This window comes from Choloepus didactylus, chromosome 6, assembly GCF_015220235.1.
Source record: "Choloepus didactylus isolate mChoDid1 chromosome 6, mChoDid1.pri, whole genome shotgun sequence".
NCBI lineage: Eukaryota > Metazoa > Chordata > Mammalia > Pilosa > Megalonychidae > Choloepus > Choloepus didactylus.
This window is the reverse complement of record NC_051312.1, coordinates 15,339,553-15,362,690: the sequence shown is the minus strand read 5'-3', so window position 1 is coordinate 15,362,690 and position 23,138 is coordinate 15,339,553. Positions and strand designations below refer to the sequence as shown.

The 23,138-nt window shown below is 37.1% G+C and overlaps 2 protein-coding genes across 2 annotated transcripts; both read left to right on the top strand.

Annotated features, from left to right (window-relative positions):
- The first annotated feature begins 1,129 nt into the window (after positions 1 to 1,129).
- OOSP2 (oocyte secreted protein 2) lies at positions 1,130 to 7,122 on the top strand. Its single transcript, XM_037839447.1, has 4 exons — positions 1,130 to 1,205; positions 4,711 to 4,892; positions 5,912 to 6,015; positions 6,987 to 7,122. Exons 1-4 carry the CDS (start codon positions 1,130 to 1,132, stop codon positions 7,120 to 7,122), a joined length of 498 nt encoding a protein of 165 aa, XP_037695375.1.
- Positions 7,123 to 9,283: 2,161 nt separating this feature from the next.
- LOC119536261 (membrane-spanning 4-domains subfamily A member 3-like) lies at positions 9,284 to 22,129 on the top strand. The gene is made up of 7 exons (XM_037838986.1): positions 9,284 to 9,450; positions 12,607 to 12,763; positions 13,413 to 13,550; positions 15,999 to 16,055; positions 19,121 to 19,279; positions 20,585 to 20,686; positions 21,221 to 22,129. Exons 2-7 carry the CDS (start codon positions 12,623 to 12,625, stop codon positions 21,251 to 21,253), a joined length of 630 nt encoding a protein of 209 aa, XP_037694914.1. The 5' UTR covers positions 9,284 to 9,450; positions 12,607 to 12,622; the 3' UTR covers positions 21,254 to 22,129.
- Positions 22,130 to 23,138: the final 1,009 nt, after the last annotated feature.

The following is a 23,138-nucleotide window of genomic DNA, read 5'->3' as shown; positions in this document are numbered from 1 at the left end:
TCATCTGTGCAAACGTCAACATGGTGAAAAAGGAAAATAATGTCTTAGTATTGTTATGCAATAATTTTTATCCTGTGCATTTCTGATATCCAAGGACCACACCTTAAGAACTACTGCACTGGGGACTTTTGAGGCATGTTTGCAAATGAGGATCCAGAGAGAGAAGAGCACAATAAAGGAGGAATGTCCTTGTTTGTGGAAAATTCACTCTAAAATATTTGAGGGTGATGGGGCATCGTTTCAGCAACTTACTTTCAAAGGCTTAAAAAAAAACATTATTTGTATTATACGTGCAACTTTCCTATAGTTTGAAATTGTCCAAAAATGTGATCTTTTTGTTCTATCTCTGCTATATTTCAATCCATTTTTACATTAAAATTATATTTAAATTCCATTATCTTTTCATAGCAAAACTTTGTATTAAAATTGGAATTTTAGGAAAATTGGTTTTATTCATTCTGTGACTTTGAGTAATCCTTAGAACATTGCGTTAAACCCTAAAACTAACCATGCTCACCTCTGTTAGAAGCAAATAATTATAAACCTTGACCTGACGTACCTAAAACACAGAGATGAAGCTATGGATTTTCTCTATGCCATAAAAGTTGTTTTTCATTTGGGTCCCCATCCCTTCCTCCAACTCGTCTCAGGGATTTACTTTCCTAGTTGTCACTTTATCACTTCTGCTGAGTCTTCCATCCAAACCCATAAAAATGAAGAAATAACAGTCATTTGGCTTCAAGTATGTAGAATTTAGGCTGCTCAGCATATTACATGGAAACTTCTGACACCTGAAAATTATCTCATAAAAACAGTTCCCTACATTTAGTGTTTATTGGAAATTCTATGTACCACGCCAGCTTTCCAGAATTCTTTAACAGGCCTCGTGTGGATGCAGTTATTAAATAGTAGTTTTTGCCTGATGTGCCTCTTTGAGTTTCTGTGTTTGGGCAATCAGGAAAGAGTCTCATGCTTTAGATAGTTGACTCTGTGGTAAAAGCACCTCATGGACCATCCAAATAAGTAGGAAAATGAAGGCAGCTGAGCAGCATGGAAAGCCATATAAAATCGCTTAAGCCAGTAACAACTTCCTGTTTACCCAGTAGTGCCGGGCCAGGGGTCTGCCTCGATGAAAGTCTCTATGGCTTTAAAGGGCCTGATTTTCCTTGCCGCTATGATATGGCCTTGCACTGGGATCATCAGTGGTAAATGACCAGTTTTATGGGATGCTTCCTTGAAGGGGTTACACATAATGATCGCTTTCCATGCATGCACTCGCTTCCTTTCAGGGGTCTGATCTCATTATGATTTGCTAGAATAGAAATACTCCCAGGCCAGATAGATTTGCGCCAATATACTGACTGCACATTTTCTCTTTCTAGCTAAATGCCTGAGTTCAGAGGCTTTCTTTCTTTCTCCTTTGTTGTGGTCTTCTCTCTCTCGATCCACATTTGCAGATGTTCCTCAAAAGTGGCCTTTGGCTCTGTGTTTCTGTCTGCCTTTTCAAACCCACAGACAATTACCTTATCCAGTACTTGATAGTATCATGTTCTAAGATGCTTAGTTGTATCTTCTTAATTGTTTGTCCTCTGTGATACTGCTGCTTTATTTTTAATATACTACTCTTTTACCCACCTCAAATTCATCAGTGGTTTTGCAAAGCCAATAGGATAAAGCTGAATCAACTTCTGCACCTTCCACAAGTTGATTCTAATACTCCTTTGCTATTCTTTTACCTGGAACCTCCTCCATTTCTGTGCTATCCAGATGCTTCCCAGCCTCGAGGCCTGGCTAAATGTCATCTGCTCTAAGGTAGAATTTCAATATTACTTTTTGTGTTCTTGTTTTTAGAGAAATGTCTCCTGCTCTTCTCTTGTCTGTTTCCTTCTGTTGGAAGTGATGACTCGCTTTGAAACGGATATGCAAATTTATTTATCCTATTAGCCTGTAAACTGTTTATGAGGAAAGACTACATATAACTTCTGGTATCTTTCCGCAGCCTAAAAAGCTTCTTTCAGAATGCATACTTAGCAAAGCTCACTATGCAGCAGTTAATTTTGGAAATGAGCAGCACATGAGGAGAAAGGGCAGTGGCTGGTGAGCCAGGGAAAAATACTGTCTATTGAGAGATGGGGTGAGAAGGGCTTTCGGGCCTGGCTGTTGTTGTTGTAGCCAGTGGCTGTGTGTGATCTTTAGACCTTTTCTCAAGGGATTTATCAACTATTTGATAGACAGCCGCAGAATTTCAAGCTGAAACTTGTCTCAAATATTATGAAATAAATTAGTATTTCATACAAATAGTATGAAAAAAAGCAAAGCAAAACCAGAAGAGTGGACTCCCTGTGTTTCTATGTCTACGTATCAATTCAAAGCCGTCTTTAATCCCAACTGTTGGAAACTTCTTTTCCTTTAGGATCTTCCTGATAATGTTCTCTAGGTGATGAATAATATTGTAAACACATGGAGAGAAGTGATTGGAGGTTGCCGTCACAGATGTAGGACACCTGCTTCTCTCCAACCCCCACCTTTCCGCAAACATCTCTCTGCATTTTCTTACCTTCTTGATTATGATTTCTGTATTGGCCAAGGGCTTCCAGGCTCAAGTGGCATTGGCGGCCTCTGTGGTCACCTTCTTCTTAATCATATAAATATGTTTTTTCCATTCTGGGAAGACTCAGCTCCTCCAAAGCATTTGTGAATATCCTGAATGTCCTCCAAGGCCTATTAATCCCTATTACTGGTTTTGGTCTAAACTACTGCCTATTCTTTTCATTGGATGATCCAACCTACTATAATTGCTTTTATCAGTCATACTGGAAAAGATTTAATCAATGAACTATTAACCCCTCTGACACATGACTGATTTGCTCAGAGGCATGCAAGGCTTGTTTGTGAGAAGTAGGGAAATCTAAAATACTGATAGTAGATGGTCATTTTTAAAGACATGTGTTTGGCTGTTTCTTCCAGCCTAGTGTCAATCCATAAATTGAAGAGAGATTCATCAACAGGGAAGGTAACTTAACGAGCTCTTACCATGGAAAGATCAGCCCCTGATTCTTAGCATTTATATAGCTACTGTAAAGGGAGTGTGTACAAAGCATATCTGTGAAGGGGATGCTTCAACAATTATGTATGTGATGTGTGCCCAGATAGGTACACAATTTTATTTTTAGATATATGAACTCCAATTTCAATGTTTGCCATGTAAAATATTTTAAAGTTTTGCATTAGTAATGGAAAAACCTCTGTGACTAGATGTCTACATTGCTTTAAGAAGGAAATCTTGCTACCTAATGGTTTTTCTGTCCACATACCTGTTCATACATGTCTTCTAAAGGCAGCCACTTAAGGCTTTAGCCTTGGAATCCTTTAGCCAAGTTACCATCACCTTATGTCTTTTCTGTAGGAGAAAGTAGCTAGTCATCTTCATACGTTCATACCCTATTGTTGCTTTAATAATTTTTCTGCCTTTGAATACTTGCTTGGGGTGGTGGAAGGGGACAGGAGGCACTGACGGTAGTATAACAGCAATTAAATTACTTATTAGCAGAATGAGAGGATACTACCTTTATTTACTTTAAAGTTTTTGTTAAGATACCAAAGAAAGATCTAACATGCAAGTGCTTCTTGAATATGTCACTTTAGTGATGGCTATCTTAGAACACACATAGTGACTAAGGAGACACATGACAGTATAAATTCATCTTAAATGTATGCCACCCTCTGTAGTTTAACATTCCAACTTGAGTGTACTTTTACTTAAACCAACTCGACCCCCAGTTCTCAGGTTGGTCTGAGTGCTTCAGTATACTCAGTCAAATCGCTTGCTCTGTGTTCACCCCAACTGTGAGTCTTCACTTCTGCAAGCCCTCACTTATTCATGAGTAAATTGGATTGCAGTTTTAATCAGTTTTCTTTTAGCTGACAATTGGTTGTCTACCAATTTCAAACTCTTTTCCAGCCAGTTGGGAGAGTACTTTCCCCCAAAATTTGGATTGCTAGCTAAGCTTTCACTCTCTCCTCCCCTGCCCCTTTCTCAAATGGTAAATTGTAAGTTCTGCAATTCTGTACAATACAAAGATCTTTGAATCTGAACTCAGCATCTCTGGTTCATGTTTGACTGGCACACTAAATTAGAATCCAGCACACTTTCATTTCTTCTAAAGGAAGAAGCAGTTCATTAGAGGATAAGAGCAGGTTTCGTATCAAAACTTTGATAGTACTTCCATCTCCACCAAAGCAGCAGATTTTCTCCAGATTGTTTCCTCTTATGACTGCTATTAGTTCTGGTTCTGGCTGCTCTAGATATGGATTTTATTATACAAGAACCATCCTTTCTGCTTTGCCCCTTGCTGAAAGTATTACTTGGGATATATTACTCCAAATGCATTGCAATTTACTTCTGCCTCTATGCACAGTACTAGATATGTCACCATCTTTGGAATCTAATTTTTAAAGGAGGAATTGGGGAGCTCTAAATGTATGGCTTTTCTTATTGCATGTTAATTGTTTTCCCTGTGAAAAAACTGAAATCTACTTATTTGGAGGTATGATTATGGAGATATTTTGTATGCTATTCTCTAAGCCATGGTTACTTTTGCTAGAAAAAAAAAATTGTCTTTTCTTTATCATAGAGGGCAGAGCTGAATATTTTTAGAGCCCTTCCTTAGGATACATACACATCTGACATTTTTTAATTTGTTTCTTTAGGAGTGCAAATAAATTGTTCTATGGACTGGTTGATGATCACGATTACACCATGGGTGCACAGCAAGAATCTGTATCTGTTTGCCGATGAATTTTACCTGGGTTTGGGTTGCCCCGTGACTCGAATACAAACATATGCATATGATTTTATATATCCTGTTAATGAATGTGGCATCAGAACAAAGGTGAGAAGTGTGTCTATTTGTAAAAATAATCTCTTAATATTTTGTCAGGCCTTTAGGTTCGGTGCTAAAAAAAATTGCCTTGTTTTTATTTTTAAATAATTTTGCTCCTAGTTGTAGTAATTTATGGGTAGGCAATAACAGAGTTCCTAATTTATCATTGACTGAACATTGCCATCTGTGTGTGTAAGACCTTAGAGTACATATTTTCAGACTGATCAGGGAACTGATTTTAAGTCATCTTTAGGTTACTCGTGTATTTCACCGATGATTAGCGGGCAGTTTTAAATGTCATTCTATGCTCCTAATGTGGGGAGATTATCAGTCCTGGAAAGGTTCATCATATTCAAGGTTATGTTTTTTTAATTTACCCATGATCCATGAGGATGCAAATCAAGGTATGGAGTGGATTTGCATTGGAATAAAAGCTCTGGTAGTTAGTTTGCTGAACAAGAATTTTAAACTGTGGTGTTATCCTGGGATACCATTTTCTCACAAATACCCCAGTTTAAACAATTTATATTTGTATTATGCAAATATTTTTGGTCAATGACTAATTCTAATATTTACCTATGAGTAAGGTGGTGTTTTTATTTTAGAAATTATAGAACTGGCATTTAAAGGTGCTTGAACAATTTGTCCTGGGATGCACAGCTGGTGGATGACAGAGTAGATGACAAACTTGAATAATCATTCTCCAAAGCTTGGCCTTTAAACTCTGTAATTTAACCTCCAAATCATCTTTCTCAAAAGAACTATGAATTTAATGGATCATAAAGACAATTTAAAGTGGCAGTTTGATCTTGCTCCTGTGTACTGCTAAGATTTTTCCAGACACTTTGTATCTACCCTTAGAGATGACATTTCTTTTCTTTCCCAGTGGGGTGTCACATCTACATTATACATCTTAGAGTTACAGTAGCCATTTTTGAAGTCTTGAATACCTTCTACACTGTATTCAAATGTGTGGCTACATCCTCTGTTACTAAAAATAACTCTATTTAAACTCTGCACTCTTCCAGGTTGTTTCAGAGGATACCCTCCTTTTTCAAACTGAGCTGTACTTTATCCCAAGGAATAAGCTTTGTGACAGTCAGAAAATCCCTTTGGAGTGTTCTGCCTCTAGGTGAGTCCAGCAGATGAGACTCCTTTTGAATATTTTACCTTTACCTTTACTTATCAGATGTTTCTGCAGAAGGATAGATTTTAGACAATTTATCATGGCTCAGCCATAGCAGAATTCAGAACAAACTCCAAATTAGAATTTATACAAATAGTTTAGTGAGTACTCTTGATCTTCCCATAAGCTTATTTTCATAAGGAAAAACCAAGGCTGAGGGATTTAGTAAAACTCTGGGAACAGCTAAACCCTAAATAGAAACCAACTCTTAATTCTGTAGTGTATATATTTTTTGCTTCCTATATACTAGCCAAATTCTTAGAGTAATGTGAAGTGTTTTGACCTAATGCCTAGAGCTATTGTCTCTTTGTAGGCTACCAGGCTAAATGTGATATATAAGGTATTTCTGTTTTGATAGTAAATTATGTAGTCTGCAGCTTACCTGCCATAGAAAAAAATTGAAGACCAGGCCAGCAAGGGTGTAAAATTAGGTTTTTAGTGCATGTAGTTTACTGCTTTATATGCATACACTCATACACACACATTCACACACACACACTTCCTTCACTGCCACTACCTCATGGAGTCAGATTAAGCTTTTCAGACCTTTTACCTACTATTCTTAGGATCTATTTGGCTAAATCGATCTTTCTGGGCACTTTGGTACTCTAGTGATGCAAGCATTACAATTCATCTAAGACCACTCATCATTCTACTCTCAGTGAGTCTGATAGAGAAACAGTGAGGAAACCTTATGGAATTAGATTTTCTATAAGCATATCTGCCCAAATTCTATACCAGCAACCCACCATTACTAAGAGGAGACAAGATTCTGACACTGTCACACTCCTAAAGCAACATTCCAAAAATGATCATGGTGTTTAACGGTGGTAAAAATAACATAGTCCCAAGTTTAGACTCAGAAAGTACTGGAACTCAAGATACCTAATCCTACTTTCTTTTTCTCTTTTCTTTAGGAAATCAGTGTGGCTTAAGCCAGTTTCTACTGCTAATGAGATAAAGTTGAATCCCAGTCCCTTTATGACTGACTTTGAGCCAACACCAGAAGAGTTAGGTTTGTTAGGTTATAGTGAAAATGGCTTCCTCCCTTAAAGAGAAATGGAAGCTTGGAACCAGTATTGTGAATTTTGTCAGAAAATAAAGTTTTTTTTCAGAGAAAAATAATTGGTATAAATTTCTGCTTATGAATCTTATCCCTAAAATGCCCTTAGTAAAGGCCCTGATTCAATAAAGGCATATTTTTAGGTACTTTAGCTCATTATGAATTTGGCTTATTAATGTAATGTTAAATAATATGTAATTCATTTTATCTGCTTAAATTTTGTTTTCTGTACTATATAGTAGACTCAACGTGTAAAACAAGCAATTCAAGCAATATTTAGTAACTACATTAGGGCAAGCAAGTCTTAAGAAATATAACATTTTTCCAATAATAAAATGAGGAACTGTGTGAATGAAAATCTAGAATATTGATGTATTCATTCAAATAAAGAATTTGCTCTTGGAAATTAGCAACTTGCACTTGAACTTGATAATTCACTAAGGCATTTCAGCACTGAAAGCTAGTCAGCCTCCCCACTATCAAATTTTCTTTGTAATTATGGGATACTGCATTCAAGTAGAAGAATGCTGTACAGATCTTCTCTAGGAAGCAGTTTTTCGCAATTATTGTCTCTCTAAGAAACTGAAGAGGTTTCTCATTTTGTTTCATTTATTGTAATTTTCATTTTAAAAGGTTATTTAGTAGTTCTATGATTAATAATAACATTTTCTGAGCTCCGCTGCTAAGACCTGGACATGCATTCGCTCATTTAATCTTCACATTGTTTCCTAATGTGGATAGCATGGTTTTAATGTTAAAACGAAGTAACTGAAGTCTAGAGTTTAAGTAATTTCCTTTAATGGCCCTTTCTCCCTACAGCTCTAAATTCAAAACAAGTATGTTCAAAGGACCCCCTTTTCCCCCTTACTTCCTGTTTTTGTTTTTTTGCCTTTTCCCTTCTGGTTCTCCCTCCCACTGCCTTTATGCCACTCTCCTGTTATTCCTTTTTTCCTTCAATGTTCCACCTGCAACGGCTATGGCTAAAATGGGGTGAGGAGGGTCATATCTTTTACCCCTATCCCTTCAGCTGTTTTCTCATGACTTCTGTCTAGGTCTCCATCATCTAGCCCCTTCCTTCTCTCCTGAATGAGCCTACAGAGCTCTGGCTCCAGCCCTGGCTGCACAGCTCCGGTAGATTTGCATGAAGTTTCCCTGACTGTCCTCAGTGAGCCCTAGTTCACAATCTCCCCTCCCCAAGCTGTACTTGGCCATGGTAACTAGCCCTCTTCCTCTTTCCTATGTCCAAGTCCCTACTTATGCTCCAGTTTTTCCAGAACGGGGTACTCACTTAGTTTTCTCTACACATTCTTCTTTTTCCCACAGTCCACCCCATGGATCAGGATCTATGCCTTAGTTCCAGGTCTCACTCTCAAGCCCTGCTCTGTGACCTGCGTAATTGTGATTTGAACCTTCACTTGTTGTCCATCAGGGCACTTATTGCCTGATGTATATGTATGATTACATAATATTTTGTCTAACTGGGACACCTTCAGAAGGAAAGGATACACTGGCATAAGAACTACAGTTGGGACTTGACCCTACACAAAACCTGTATTTTCACATAGCTTTGCCAGTTACTGTGTGACCTTGAGAAAGCTGGTTAACATTTCTGTGCCATAGTTTCTTCTTTTATAAGGCTGGATTAATAATACCTGGTTTTGGATTATTGTGAGGATGACATAACATACAGAAAGCATTTAGGATGGTGATTGATATATAGTAATCATTCAATGCAGTTAAGCCATAATTAGCATTACTATTATATCCATGACATTGGGTGACTGCGTAAACCTGTCTAAGCCTGTGAGAATTGAACATGACAGTGCACATGAGGTACATAGCACCATTATTGCAAATAGAAAATGTAAAATAAGTGCCTGAGTGACCACCATTCCTCTGCAGACACTGCTTGTACTATTTAGCTAGAGTTCTTACCATGCAAAGAACTGTTCTACTTCCACTACTCAAACTCCTTTCCTCTAATCTACCCACATTGTCAACTTACAGTTCCTGTACCAATGATGAGTTAGGCAATGTGTGCAAGCCAGAAGCCAATTACTCCTGATACTAGTTGCCTAATCATAATGGAGCTTTGGGGGAAGCTTCAACACAGATGTGGAGAGCACATCCTTTAGTCTGCCCAACAAACTTACTCCACTAGAGTATTATTGCATAAGGCAAATATACAGTAAGTGTGTAGTAGAAGGGGGTGCCTTTTTCCGGAAAGGACCCTGAAGCAATCCTTATTTAGTGTCTGTTACTCAGTGACAAGATGGACTTGGGAGGAAAGAAGTCAGCCAAGATCTGAAGACTCCAAGGTAAATACTATAGATTCCCTCTCCATAGAAAGCTCCTTTACTTTTCTGTGTCTGTTAAAGTTGCTTCCCACTGCGTCACTGAGGATGCTTTCTCCTTGGTTGATATGTAGCAGTTTGGAACATTTTGCTATGAGGATGGCTTCCCTTTAGAATTTGTTGCTCTGGTGTTATGGTAGAAAATGATAGACATAATAATATAACTATTTCTTTGGAAAAGCGTGGGCATGGACACAGACATACACACACACACCTTAGATATATTAAAACCAAATGGTGCTCACAAATTTGACTGTCATATAAGGTAATGAGTGGGGTTTGGTGAATAAGTTTCAGTGTAAGCTCAGAGGGGCAGTAGAGGTTAACGATACACTACAGCCAGATTACCAGGTTCTTATCCCCAGCTCTTCCAATTGCTGGCTGTGTGGCCTTGGGCAAGTTACTTAACCTCTCTGTTCTTCACCTTCCTCATCTGCAACAGAGAAAGGATCACAAAAGCAGTACCTAGTTCATGTGAATATTGTGAGAACAAAATTAGTTAACATGATTAAAGAACTTAGAACCATGCCTGGCACATGTGAAGAACTGGATAGGTAACCTTTACTGGTAGGTTCCTAGGAGATCTACATTTTTCAGATTAAAAAATAAGTACAATGTTAAATTGAGTAATTTTTACAAAATACAGTCTATTTTATTGTAAGGCTGACAATTCTCCCTGACATGTATGATTATTTTAAAAAGCACATTTTAAAATGTGGTTGGAATAAATTCCCTATGTTCAGAATTGCTCGGGCATTTCTTTGTATGAGAGGCTCCAACCTTTGGCAATGTGTTTCCCTTGATAATCCATAAGGCCTGGATACATCAGCCTGGCAAAAAAGAGAGCTCATTTATTCATAAAACATGTGTTAGCTGCGTGCCCATCAAATGACAAGCACTGAGCTGGGTACTGGTGTTACAGCAATAATCAGATGAAATACATACTAATATCGAGGCAATTAAAGGTCAGACTGATATGCATATTTAGAAAGAAAGTAGAGGGTATTCTGAGAGTAACTAAAAGGGGTGCTTCATCCAGACTTGGCCAGGCTATAAAGGCTCCTTGAAGGTATTATATGTGGGCTGCAATTCAGTCTTAAGGAGTAATTATCCAGATAAAGCTTTGGGGGAAGTGTGTCTCAGGAAGAAAGGAGTAGTACTGAGAAAGACTGAAGACATTAGAGAGCTTGGCAATTCTGAAGACTGAACAAAATCAAACAAGGCTGGAGCTGGCTCTGAGATAAGGAGAGGTGAGAGCTGAGGTTGGGGACAGGCAAGTGACTATCTGATCATCAAAGAACAAAGCTCCCCACCCTACATGCGTCTTTGCTCATTAAACGTTTCATCTAAAAGATATACACATTTTCTGACTGATACATTTTAAATCCGGGCTTTGCCAGCTCATGTTCAACGTAGGTGGGAAAGAGAATTACAGAAGGCTATTCTCCATTTGAACATTCTTATTCCTCTACATCTGGTGTAAAATTGTACTAGGCATAAATTAAAATAGAGTTTGTTACATGCTTTGTTGCTCTTTCCTCACTCTGATTTTGTGCTTAGGATTGAGCTCAGAAAGTACGATTTGGATCTTGTCATATCACTTGTATGAATGTTTAAATAGAGCACATACCTCCATTCTGGCATGAAAATCAGTGTTGGTGAGAGACTTTTATGAGAGGTCAAATAGCAATTCCCAGCGTGATATAATTAGAACATGTTCTGACTCTCACCTCCTTTTAGGTTATTGCCTTAATGTTTTGTTACCAAATCAATGATTTGGTATTTGAATAAGCTTAATAAATGTCCCTTAAAAAAAGAGAATCAGAAAGCTAAACGTTATCTTAAAAGGGAATGGCATGTATTTATTGTGACAAAAAAGAGTAAAGTTATTAGAAAAAGAGATGTGGTATATAACTTGTAGCCAAAGTAGAAATTAAGATCCTTTTTCTAAACTCAAAGTCAATAGTTTTGGCAGTGTTCTACAGTATTTAATGGGTTCATGGTTAATCCTATACCATCCATTTCATCAATTTAAAGGCATATAAGCATTTTTGCAATCCTTTAGTTCTGGAGGACACTATGCACTAGGAAGTTGTATTACTCAAGGTTAAACCTTCTGTGTATACTTTAGTGATACATATTTTTAGCAGTAATGGTTGAGATAGTTGTCTGAGGAAACTTGTACACAATTCTTTAAGTCCTTTTTGACACATGGCAGAATATGTTAAAGGTCAACATTTAGCAAATGATTAATAGGCTAAGGACTTCATATCCTCATACGTTATCAAATGTGGCCCTTGCAATGTTTATAGGAAATTAAGACGATCTCATTTTACAGATGTCAAAATCGGGTTTCCCACCACTAGGTCATGTAACTAGCAAGTGGCCAAATCCAAATTTGAACCCAGTTCCCTGGGTTCCATAGTATTTAAAACCTTTCCATGTTGCTCTATTGCTACCTAGAAAGGTATATTCAATATAGTACAATATAATGGAATGATTAAAATACGTGGGATCTTACAGTAAAATGCCTCTAGTGGAATCTTAACTCACTTATGAGCAGCATGGGTTTAGATAAATTCTTCAACCCCTCTATGCCTCTATTTTCTCATCTATAAAGTGGGAATAATAATATTACAACATAGAGCTGTTAAGAAGATTAAATATGTCAACACATTGAAAGCAACTATACAGTGCCTGGCACATAGTGGTAAGTAGATGATGAAAGTTAGCTATTTACTATTACTGGAATGTCACAAAAGCCATCTTCCCCACATGAGGGATCACTTATCCAAAATCTGGATTGTCTAGGGTAGATTGGAAGAGATAAAGGGACTGTATAATGTAACAATGCATATAAAAATGAGAAAGGGATTACTCTTTTCTGTTCCAAAAGTAAGTATACAGCTCTGCTACAATGGTCTGATGATGTCTATTTCTCCTAGTCAAAAATGGAACTGAATATTGTACAAACACTATTATTCTTCCCCTCTTTACCTCATTTGTGAAGACTCATTTTGATCTACAGAGAGAATTGAACCCCTCTGTTACACTCAAAAATAATATTTGCTAGTGGTTAAAGAGAAATCACCAAGCCTTCAAATTTATTTTTCGTGATAGCCAATAACAACCACAAATGGCTTCCCATGAAATGGGGAAAGCCTCTGCAGGTGGGGCCCCAGACAGCCACGTGGAACCACAGTTGGTGAATGAGAATGTCTGCCAGCCCATTGACAGATCGCAAAATTGCCGGAAGGGGGAGCTGCAAGCCCTTGGGGTAAGTCAGTCCTAATTTAAAAATGGGCTTACAAGGGAAGAAAATATCTTGTGGGAAAACCTGTTATGTACATGAAAGGGAATTTCTGAGCTAGTCCTTGCTGAGTCAATGATGTTCGTCCTTTAAGAGAGGACTGAGGCATATTTTAGACTTGGGATGCAGAAATTTCAGAAACATCCTCTCAGGGTAGAAAACATCCTATAAAACAAACATTAGAGAATGGACGCTAAGGTCCTTTTTTCTTTCTTTGCGCCTTCTATCCATCCAACATCGGGAGGCTAAGCTCTATGGAGCTCATATTCAGTGTTCTAAATTGAAAAGTTGGGTTGAGGGAAAAGGTGTAGTAGAGTGCTGTTTAACCCCTGGTCCCAAAGCACGCTGAGAAGATACTTTGACTCTATCTTCCCAGACATATCTCCGTTACTCTTCTGGCACTTTCTGACAGGAGATCATGACAGTGAAAGGAGGTTGAGAGAGGGGTGAGGGTGGAATAGCATGGAAGGAAAACCTCCTGCTAGGATTAGCTCTTGCCCCATTCATTTGGGTTTGACTTTTTAACTCCTTTAAGCACTGACATCTCCTTTCTGAGGAAAATTAAAATGACCTTTATGTTTTGTTTCATTTGTTTTCTTTTGTTTTCTTCTTACAGGCCATCCAGATCCTGAATGGAGTAATGATTCTTGCCCTGGGTGTTTTTCTGGGCTCCTTACTGTATTTGTCCCACCTCTTCAGGCACCCCTTTTTCTTCACCTTCTACACAGGCTATCCACTATGGGGCGCTGTGTTTGTGAGTATGCCGAGTCCCACACCCATAGGTTATTTCTTCGGTACCACTGCTAGAAATGTGTTTGATTGTTTTTGTTTGTTTGTTTGTTTTGTGTGTGTTTTTCAGTGTTCTTTTTTTTTAATTTTCTTTGTGTTTTTTTGTGTTTTTTTTTGTTTGATTTTTAATGTTTTCTATTAAAAGATTGTTCATAGGTTATTTGAAGGTTACACACTGTTGGTTTGATTTGTGATTCTTGACATATATGAGTAAAAAAATCCCCTCTCATTAAAAACAAACAAAAAAGAAACACAACTCAGGTGGAATATGAATTATGTTCCAAACATTAACTAGATATCCATGCGTTAAATCTATGGAGTCTAAGAAAGTTCATTGAAAAATAAGTATTGGTGAATTGCTTTGTGGTACAGCAGAGAGAGTTCTGACTTGGGAGAAATTTGCCTGTTGATCCCTGTCTGAAAATAAGAAGTCATTTCCCTTATCTGGAACAAAATCTAAGCTGTAAATATAGGATTTGGAGCCTAGATGATCTTTAAAACTTATTCAGCTTTGTCATTCAGTTATCACCCACCCGATTGTTCCAGTGGGTGATTAAAAAAAATTAACTAGAACGAACTATTTGTTAATCACTCACTATTTTTTTGCTCCTCTATTCTGGTACTAGAAATCTGAGAATTTATGCATGTTTAGTCCTGAACTGTACATGAAGACAAAGATGTTACAATGAAATCTAAGATGGAAAAGTCAAGTTGAAAACAGTGAATGGGACACATTATTGACAAATGAAGAAAAAGAAGTTTATAATAACTCTTGGACTCTTAATTTATTTATGCTTTTATCTTTTCAAAATCGTAATTTGGCCAAAATTTCCTGGCTAAAACCATATCTCATAATCTGACCACAGATTATATGGCACTTCTGGATACAGTCTAAAACATGCAATTTAGAATTTAATCTTTCTGGAATATTTAGATATTTAGTGGCATCATTGTGATGGAATAGTTAGAATCTGACACTTTCTAGAAAACCAGGGGTCCAAATTTGCTGTGCATAATGGAACCTGACTATCTAAATAGCAACCTCCCGTATTGTAGAAAAGAGAGTAATAACAGAGCAGTCCAGGATCCATTACATCACACACTTGGCCCTCAGTGATTGGTCCTTATCTGTGACTGTCACCTAATCTCCCTCCCCTCCCATTGTATTCATGCCTGATTGTATCTTCACTTCTTCTCATGACTCTTTTCTATTTGCCCAATCTTTCTCTTACTAATCCTTTTTAACTGTGTGACTTTGGGAAAAAAATATTTGAAAACTTGCCCTTCAGTTTCCTCACCAGGATGATAGAGATAAGATAAGGAATTTCTCTTTGGGCCCCTGTGAAATTAAATGGGAAAAATATATGTTAGAAACTTTGCTACTGTTAACTTTTTTCAAGTGTTTTCTGCATCCTGGATACATATCTAAGTCTTTTGCATGTGTTATTTCATTTTATCCCTACATAGATATAAGATATATGATAGTAACATGGAAATATGAGCATCTTCATTTTACAGCAAAAGAAACTGTGGCAAAGAGGGGTTTAATGATTTGTGCAAGGTTTCAGAATGAGTAAATGATGAAGCTGGGATCAGAACACAGAGTTTATGCTCTTAACCACAAAGCTACAGAGACTCAGGAGGTTCCTGTGATGGTCCTTTACATGTCTGAAACATAATTCCAACTCTGTTCCTTCATGTTCAGCCAGATTTCAATAATTGCATTTCATGTACAAGTCTTTGCTATCCATCATTTTGACATTTTTTCTTTAAATCCAATGGAGTGACTTAATAGTTACAAGATTTATGAGGTACAATGCAGGATAGAATTTTGAGAAAATCATAAATGTGTAGGTAATTCAATTTATCAATCATAGAAACAATAGCCTATCAAAATAATTCTTTACTAATTAGAGGCTATATAAACCTAGACACTTCGATTTGTAAAAACTCTTTTAGACATCTCTAATAAATCAGACACTTATCTGAAGCTTTGGTAAGAATATGAGAGGAATATGGCATATATACATGTACATTTAATATAAACATAAGCATAAAGATAATTATATCACATTCAAGTGTATTTAAATATATGTATGTATTATGTTTTTAAAGTATGTGTATTCACATAAACCTATACAAGAAAATGAAACCTGTAAAATAAAATTAAAAAAAAGAAATGAAACCTGTAAAGTAAAACAAAAAGATTATAAATTTACTGAAAATTTAAACTAATTTTTAAAGTTTTAGTCATATAAAAGATGAACATTATGTGTAATTTTGTATTCTAGAATATGAATAAAAAATGAGGTATTGTATGACTTTTGCTAAATACTTGGTAATCAAGGTGGGTCAAGAAGAAAATGGTTGAGACAGTGTTCCTTTATCTGCTCTGCTTTCTGTTTTCACACAGTTTATTAGTTCAGGATCCTTGTCTATTGCAGCAGGGAGAACATCCAGAAGAAAGTTGGTAAGTGGAAGTTCTTCCTCTCTTTCTTTGACCATGAGTGTGGAAATAAAGTATCTTTAATTGTAGGAGAGTAAAGGTTGGTGAATCCTGCCGAGATACTGGGTCCTATGTGATATACAAGGAAATTAATTTTATTTTATTAGGACATTCAGATCGTAGGTAGAGAAAATATTGAGGACATAAGAAAACCATCTAGATGGTGAATATGCAAACCTGAGATGCTCAGTCTTTATAATTGATGGAGCTGAAGCCCAGACAAAGGTTTCCTGATCTTTGTGTATTGTCAAATGTGTTCAATTCTAATTATTTTGAGCAAAGGTTCTCCCAAACTAGTTCCATAAGTGAACACCAAAAATTCAATTTTATTTAGTCATTCGTTAAACAACTATTAAGTCCCTATTATGTGCCAGGTATTCTGTTCCCACTAAGTGATTCAACCATTTATACTCCACTTACCTAGTTCATTCATTCTCCCTCCTCCCTAGATGACTATTTTATAGTTTATATTCTATCCTTAAACAACAGTCCCTTTTCTCTCATCCTCACTCTTTTGATGACCTTGCTTCCTACCCTGAGAAAACTGAAGCCATCAGAAGAGAATTTTCAGATCCCCATTATAGCATCTTCACCATGGCCAGATCCGTACCAATATATTTTTCCTTCTAGCCTCTTACAAATGACCTCTGTAATTCTCTTTAAAGCCAATCCCTCTACTTATGTACTAGATTCCATTCCCTATTTTTTTATATCACTCCAACTTATTCCTCTTCGCCAGATCATTTTAATCATCATACATGCATTCAGTTACTACTCTCAGCTTAAAAAAATATTTTTTATCTTGACTTTATTTTCCCCTGCTAGCTACAGGCACACTTCCTTTTTTCTTTTGCAGAAAAACTCCTTACAAGAGTTGTTCATACTTCTTCAAATTCCTGTCTTCCCATTTTTTCATTTAAGCTTACTGCAATCAGGGCTTTATTTTTCTTTCCTGCCACACCTCTGTAACTGCTCTCTTTAAGATTGTTGAAGAATTCTTCATTGCTAACATGGTGATCAATTCTTGATCCTTATCTAACCTGACCCATGAAGAACATTTAACACAGTCATTCACTTCTCCTTCCAATCATTTCTTCACTTGGCTCCCAGGACACCTCAATTTGCTGTTTTTCATCTTGTATTTCTAGTTTCTCCTTCTCAATCTCCTTTCCAGGTTCCTCTTCTCCCTGATCTTGTAATGTTGGAGTGCCCCAGAGTTCAATTCTTTGCCACCTGGTATGCCCAATCTATACTCACTCCTTTTGTGTCTCATCCATTCTCATGGCTTCAAATAACCTCAATCTGCGCAAGACTCTGAAATGAGCATTTCCACCCCACCTCTCTAGCCTGAGCATCAGTCTGGCGTATCTAATCGCTTCCACTTGGATCTCTAAAAGGTCCAAAACTCAACTGCTAATCTTCCTCCTCAAACCTTGTCCATCCAAAGTCATGTCAGCTGATGACAACTCCATCCTTCTTGATTAAAACAAAACAAAAATCCAAACAAACAAAAACTTGGAATTATCCCCGATCCTTCTTTCCTTCATAATCCTCCATCAAATTTGCCACCAAATCCTACTGCCTCTACATTCAAGCAACATCTTTCCTAATTGGGAGACTTGATTCCACCTGGCCCTCTCTAGAATAGTCTGAATAGAGATATCTGAGTGATCCCTTTAAGGTATAAATCTAATTATGTCATCCCTTGCTAAAAATCCTCCAGTGGCTCAGTATTTTCCTCAGATTAAGAACCAAAGACCTTTTCATGACCTAGAGGACCCTATATGTCTAGGTTCTCTGTTAACTCTGTCTTCATCTCCTAATGTTGTCCACTTTGGTCATTCTTTTCCAGAAACCTTGACTCCATGCTTTCCCTAGAACATACCTAGGACTCTCTGGCCTTGGGCTTTGAACTGTTTCTTTTTTTAACGGTTTTATTCACACACGGTACAATCCATCCTAAGTGTACAATCAGTGGCTCCTTGTATAATCACATAGTTATGCAATCAGCACCACAGACTATATGAGAACATTCCCATTTCTTCCAAAATAAAGACAGAAAAAAAAAAAATCTCATACATCTCCCTTATTTCCCCCTATTATTGACATTCAGCTTTGGTACGGTGCCTTTGTTACAATTAATGAAAGGATATCACACTGTTATTGTCAACTGTAGACCTTAGCTTCCATTAATTTTATTTTTTCCCATATACCACCCTGTTATTAACGCATTGTAATAGTCACATACATTTGTTCTAATTCATATAAAAACTTTCTTATATTTGTACAATTAACCACTGTCTGTCCACTCCAGGTTTTGCTAAGTTATACAGTCCCAGTTTTTATCCTCTGCCTATCCTTCTGGGGACATACATGACCTTTGTCTTCCTTTTTCAGCCACACTCACACTAAGCTTTGTTAATGACACTTACAATATTGTATTAACATCACACAGTATTGTACCATCTATTTCCAAACCTTTACAATCAACCTTATTAAACATTCTGTACTCCTTAAGCATCAATTGCCCAATCTCTGCCCTCTTTCTATCTCCTGATAAACTATGCTCTCAAATTTAACTCTCAGAGTTTGCTCATTACAATTAGCCCATATTAGTGAATGAGTGTTTCTTTGATGGCAAGGACATTTCTGTAAATATCCCCATGGCTTACCCCCTCAAATCTTTTATGTCTCTTCTGAAGGGTCATGCCTATTTAATATCACAAACCTCCACTCTTCTCTAGGGTTCCAGATTCTCCTTACCCTGCTCTATTATCCCATGGTACTTAATAACTTTTAAAAATACTATATAATTTACTTATTATTGTGTTCATTGTTCCTTTGCCTTTGCTGCTAGAAGATGAGCTCCATGAGGGTGGGGATCTTTATTCATCAGGGTTTGCCCAGCATCTAGGATATTGCTGGGTGGATAAACACCTGTCAATTGATATTTGTTTAAATGAATTATAGCTTAGATAATGAAATGTGTGCTGCATATATTAATTGAAAATTCTTACTCTTTTTTTTAGATACAAAACAGTTGTGAGGTGAACATTTCCAGTGCTACAATTGCAATAGTTGGCATTATTTTTCTCTTAATAAATTTAGTAATTAATAGCATGTCTTTCAAGAGTTGTCAGTTATTCCAGTCACCAGACTTATGCATTTACGTGGGCTCTACATCAATGGTAAGTTTTTAAAAATCACGTTTAAGTGTAAAATATTTGAAACAATCCAAACTACAGAAAAATAATATATCAGATAATACGCTGCTTTGTTTTGAATCTTGGTTCTTCCACTTATAGCTCTGTGACTATGGGCAATTTAGAAACTTCTCCATGTTTTAATTTTCTCATCTTTGAAGTGAGGATAACAATGTGCTCATTTTATAGGGATGGTGTAAAAATGAAATAAATGAATATTTGTTAAGCAACTAAAACAGTGTTTAGCACAGCATGCTATATTATTATAATTATGATGATGATGATGATGGTCATTACTATTAATTATAGTCCATGAAGAGATTATAATTTTTTCTTTTTTCACATCTCCTTGCTTGCTAAAACTAACTGGAGAGATTTACAGCTTTCTCTGTGGTCTGTAGTCTTCTAGTCATAACTCATTGCAGTTTTGAATGACTTCACATTTGACACATTTGAATTTATTTAAGGATGGTGTTTTTAAAGTGCACCTCTTTAAGATCCCTCCGCATTTCTTTGTTGTTCGTGTTTAATTATTCTACCTCTTCTGGGGTCAAGTTAGAAATTAGTATTTCTCTTCAGATTTGTCTGGTTCACCCACAATTACTGACTGACCCCTAATCTTCCTGTTTGCCAACTCTTCTCATGAAAGATTCTTTCCTCATTTTTCTGTGTCATATTTTTAGTTATCTAAGTTTACCTTTATCTGTGTTTGATTTTTCTATGGAATTTGTGGTATTTTTCCTCCTGAATTTTGTGTGTGTGTGTGTGTGTGTGTGTGTGTGTTTGCTTTTAGGTGCCCCAGTGATAATAGAAGGATCACTTGTCCAGCAACAATTATTTTGCATGTTTAATTTTTCTGCCTGAGGATTTTAGGTTCTACGATGGTACAAATGCCTAAATCTCTACAAAGTACTACTAACAAAATGGTGGTGGAGTCCTTCTTTTGCCTATTTGCTTGGTCTGCCTCCTCAACTCCTTAGTATATGGCTCTTCAAGTTGGTGGCTATTAGTGGTAGTTCTAGAATTTTTCCTCTCCAACTTCTGATGATGAGTTCTTATGGGTTGATACAGACACGCCAGGTGTTTCTCTCTCTCCAGGGAAAATCTTTCCATGCTGTTCGACTAGGGTTGTGTCTCTTTGAGTGTGCCATTGTGTGTTTATGTTTTAAACTTCATTTTTTGTTCACTTCATTAGGTTTTATGAGAGGGAGACACTGTTGTCTGGTTTTCAGCTTTGTTTTTTTCCCAGATGCTTGTACCAGGTTTGATGTGATGCCTTACATCCCCTAGGGCCTTGTGTCTTTAATGCTGATTCTCACTCTTCTGGAATTGTGCATAAACATCTCCATCATAGTCATGTGGTGCAAGAAAAACTGCTGTAATTCAAGAGAGGTGAGTAATCAAAATAACTCATAATTCACTTGGCCTGCAAACCTCCCTTGGGGTTTGGGTGGTCTCCCGACTCTTGGAACTGGACGGAAACTTTTATGTGGTAACAAATTGTGGTTTTCCTGGAGTTAGAGATTGTAGGACTGCTAGAGTTGGAATGAAGGCTGGAAGAGAATTTCAATGTGATCATGTAAGAGGAAACAGCGCACTTCATATTTATGAGCATACATTTTGGATACAGAGATAATTAAGTCTAAATACTTTCTCATAAACTTTCTAGCTGTGTGACCCAGGGAAATCACAAATTCTTTCTAGATTTCAGGGATCTCAACTAAAAAATGAGGCTAACAATAATTGTACTGTCTTCTGATATTTGTTGTGAGCAAGATGTGTGTGTGTAATGCTTATATGGCATTCAGCACCATAATAATCAGTCAGTTCGTATTATTGGTAAGGATCATGATGATAATAGGAAGGAGTGGGAGGAGAGGCAGGAGATGACATCTGCCCAGAAATTGATGTTGTTTTACTTTCCAGGCAATTTCCTCACCTCCTAATTCTGTGGAATAGAGAACGCCTCCTGATGAAAGCAATTCTGAGGAAGGACATTGAACCTTGCTTCTCCAATGAGGCAGAACTTCATCCAGGACCTTAGAGAAGATAAGCCCATGAACACAATCCCCTATGGCACCAATCTTGAGAAACATGGGCATTTGAATCCATCCTTTCTGTCCTAATTATAAATCCCATTACTGTGTTTTTGTTTATTAAGGCATTCTTGGTTTGGAACTTCCATGACCACTACCCCAAAGTTGGTCCCTAGATTGATTCTCTTTCTTTCTTACCTCCCTATTCCTCTACCTTATGAGATTGAAGGAAGGCAGGTAGTATAATCTCTATTTCAAGTATTCGCTTTAATATGCAACTTCCAACCACCCAATGCGGAAAACAAAGGAATCAAAGTTTTTTTTCTTTCATTACAGGATAATTTTTTGTTTTGTTTTGTTCTCTTGGTTTTACTTTAGCTGACATCAGCAGTGCAAAAACTGTTAAATAAAAATCATCATCCTCATCGAGATAATATTTCATTCTATTTGAGGTGAGAGGGTTGTGTTTAAGAGTTTTTATTTCAATCTCTGCTACTGAGATTCACACATACTCTAAAACATAAATGGGGATTAAGGTTGGGGACTTTGAGAGAAAGATCAACATCTGTTCCTCAGAGGACTGTGAGAAACTGTAAAGAAATAATGCAGGCTTTAGAATACAACTGATTTGTGTTCATATTCTGATACTGTTACTTAAGCAATTTGGGCAATTTACTTAAGCTCTCTGATCTATTTTTTCTCATCTGTTGCACAGGTGTAGTAATAGCAACTACCTCATCAGTTGTTATGAGAGTAAAATGAAAATAAAGCAAATGTTAAATAGCACCATAAGTTATAATTATGCTACTGTTGGTGGTAGTCTCGTTGCCATTATTAAAGCTGAGATGGGATCATGGTCAGATGCACTGGGAAGGTGGGGCAGAAACTTATACTTCCCTCATAGCCCCTTTTACACCCTCCAATGACTTCAGTGGTCATCTCTTCAAGGTGACAATTTGCTACTAAAACTCCTGATATATCTCAGTTCCTGATTTATAAATCTCCTGCTAAAGTACTTATATTTCTGAAATATAAATTAATAACCCCTCTCTTCATACTGACTGAAGCCATTTACAATAAACCTTGTTCACCACAGGTGCAAAAATTCCTGGCCTCTCTCATTCAGAGTGTGGTTTGAGCACCACTTAGTACTGGATGCATTCCCTAACAATAGTAGTTCCATCATGCATTTATTCATTTCATAATTCATTGAGCAGTCTTTTAAGGAATGCCTACTGAGTACCATGTGCTCTGCTAGAAGCTTGGCGTGCAGTAGAGAATGCTGCATGGTCTCTGCCCTCAAGTTGCTCAAACTGAGTGATACAGACCCATAGAAACATGCAAGAAAAATATGGAGTAATAAGCACTATGATAGGAAGTGGATAGGAAATTGGGAAGTACACATAGGAAAAATTTCTAACCTGGATTTAAAGACAAGGTCAGTTTTAATTTTTCAAAAGACTTCTTCTCTAATCTGCAATCTTAAAGGTGGCTGGGAGTTAGCATGACAAGGAAAAATGAAGTGTTTGGGACCCATGCGAAACCTCCAAACTAGGGAGAACTGGGGATATTCAGGGAACTAACGAGACAGAAGTGTGCCAAACTTTGGTTGTGAGGGGCAGATGGCAAGACATCAGTTTGAAGAGGGAAGAAAGATATTCATAGGAGATTATAAAACAGGGCAACCTTGTAAGATTTAAGAAGCAGTTGAAAGCGTACACTGTGATGTGCTGGAGCTGGCTTGTGTTGGCTCATGGGAGCTGATTGTTATGTTTTTCAGGAATCTTGGACAAGTCGACATAATTTTG

Excerpts from the sequence above, each read along its gene's own strand:
- OOSP2 (XM_037839447.1), top strand. The coding sequence starts at position 1,130 with ATGAAAGTCTCTATGGCTTTAAAGGGCCTGATTTTCCTTGCCGCTATG. Across the intron at positions 1,206-4,710 it reads TTGCACTGGGATCATCAGTG|GAGTGCAAATAAATTGTTCT; the intron begins GTAAATGACCAG and ends TTGTTTCTTTAG. Across the intron at positions 6,016-6,986 it reads TTGGAGTGTTCTGCCTCTAG|GAAATCAGTGTGGCTTAAGC; the intron begins GTGAGTCCAGCA and ends TCTTTTCTTTAG.
- LOC119536261 (XM_037838986.1), top strand. The coding sequence starts at position 12,623 with ATGGCTTCCCATGAAATGGGGAAAGCCTCTGCAGGTGGGGCCCCAGAC. Across the intron at positions 13,551-15,998 it reads CACTATGGGGCGCTGTGTTT|TTTATTAGTTCAGGATCCTT; the intron begins GTGAGTATGCCG and ends GTTTTCACACAG. Across the intron at positions 19,280-20,584 it reads ACGTGGGCTCTACATCAATG|GGCCTTGTGTCTTTAATGCT; the intron begins GTAAGTTTTTAA and ends TACATCCCCTAG.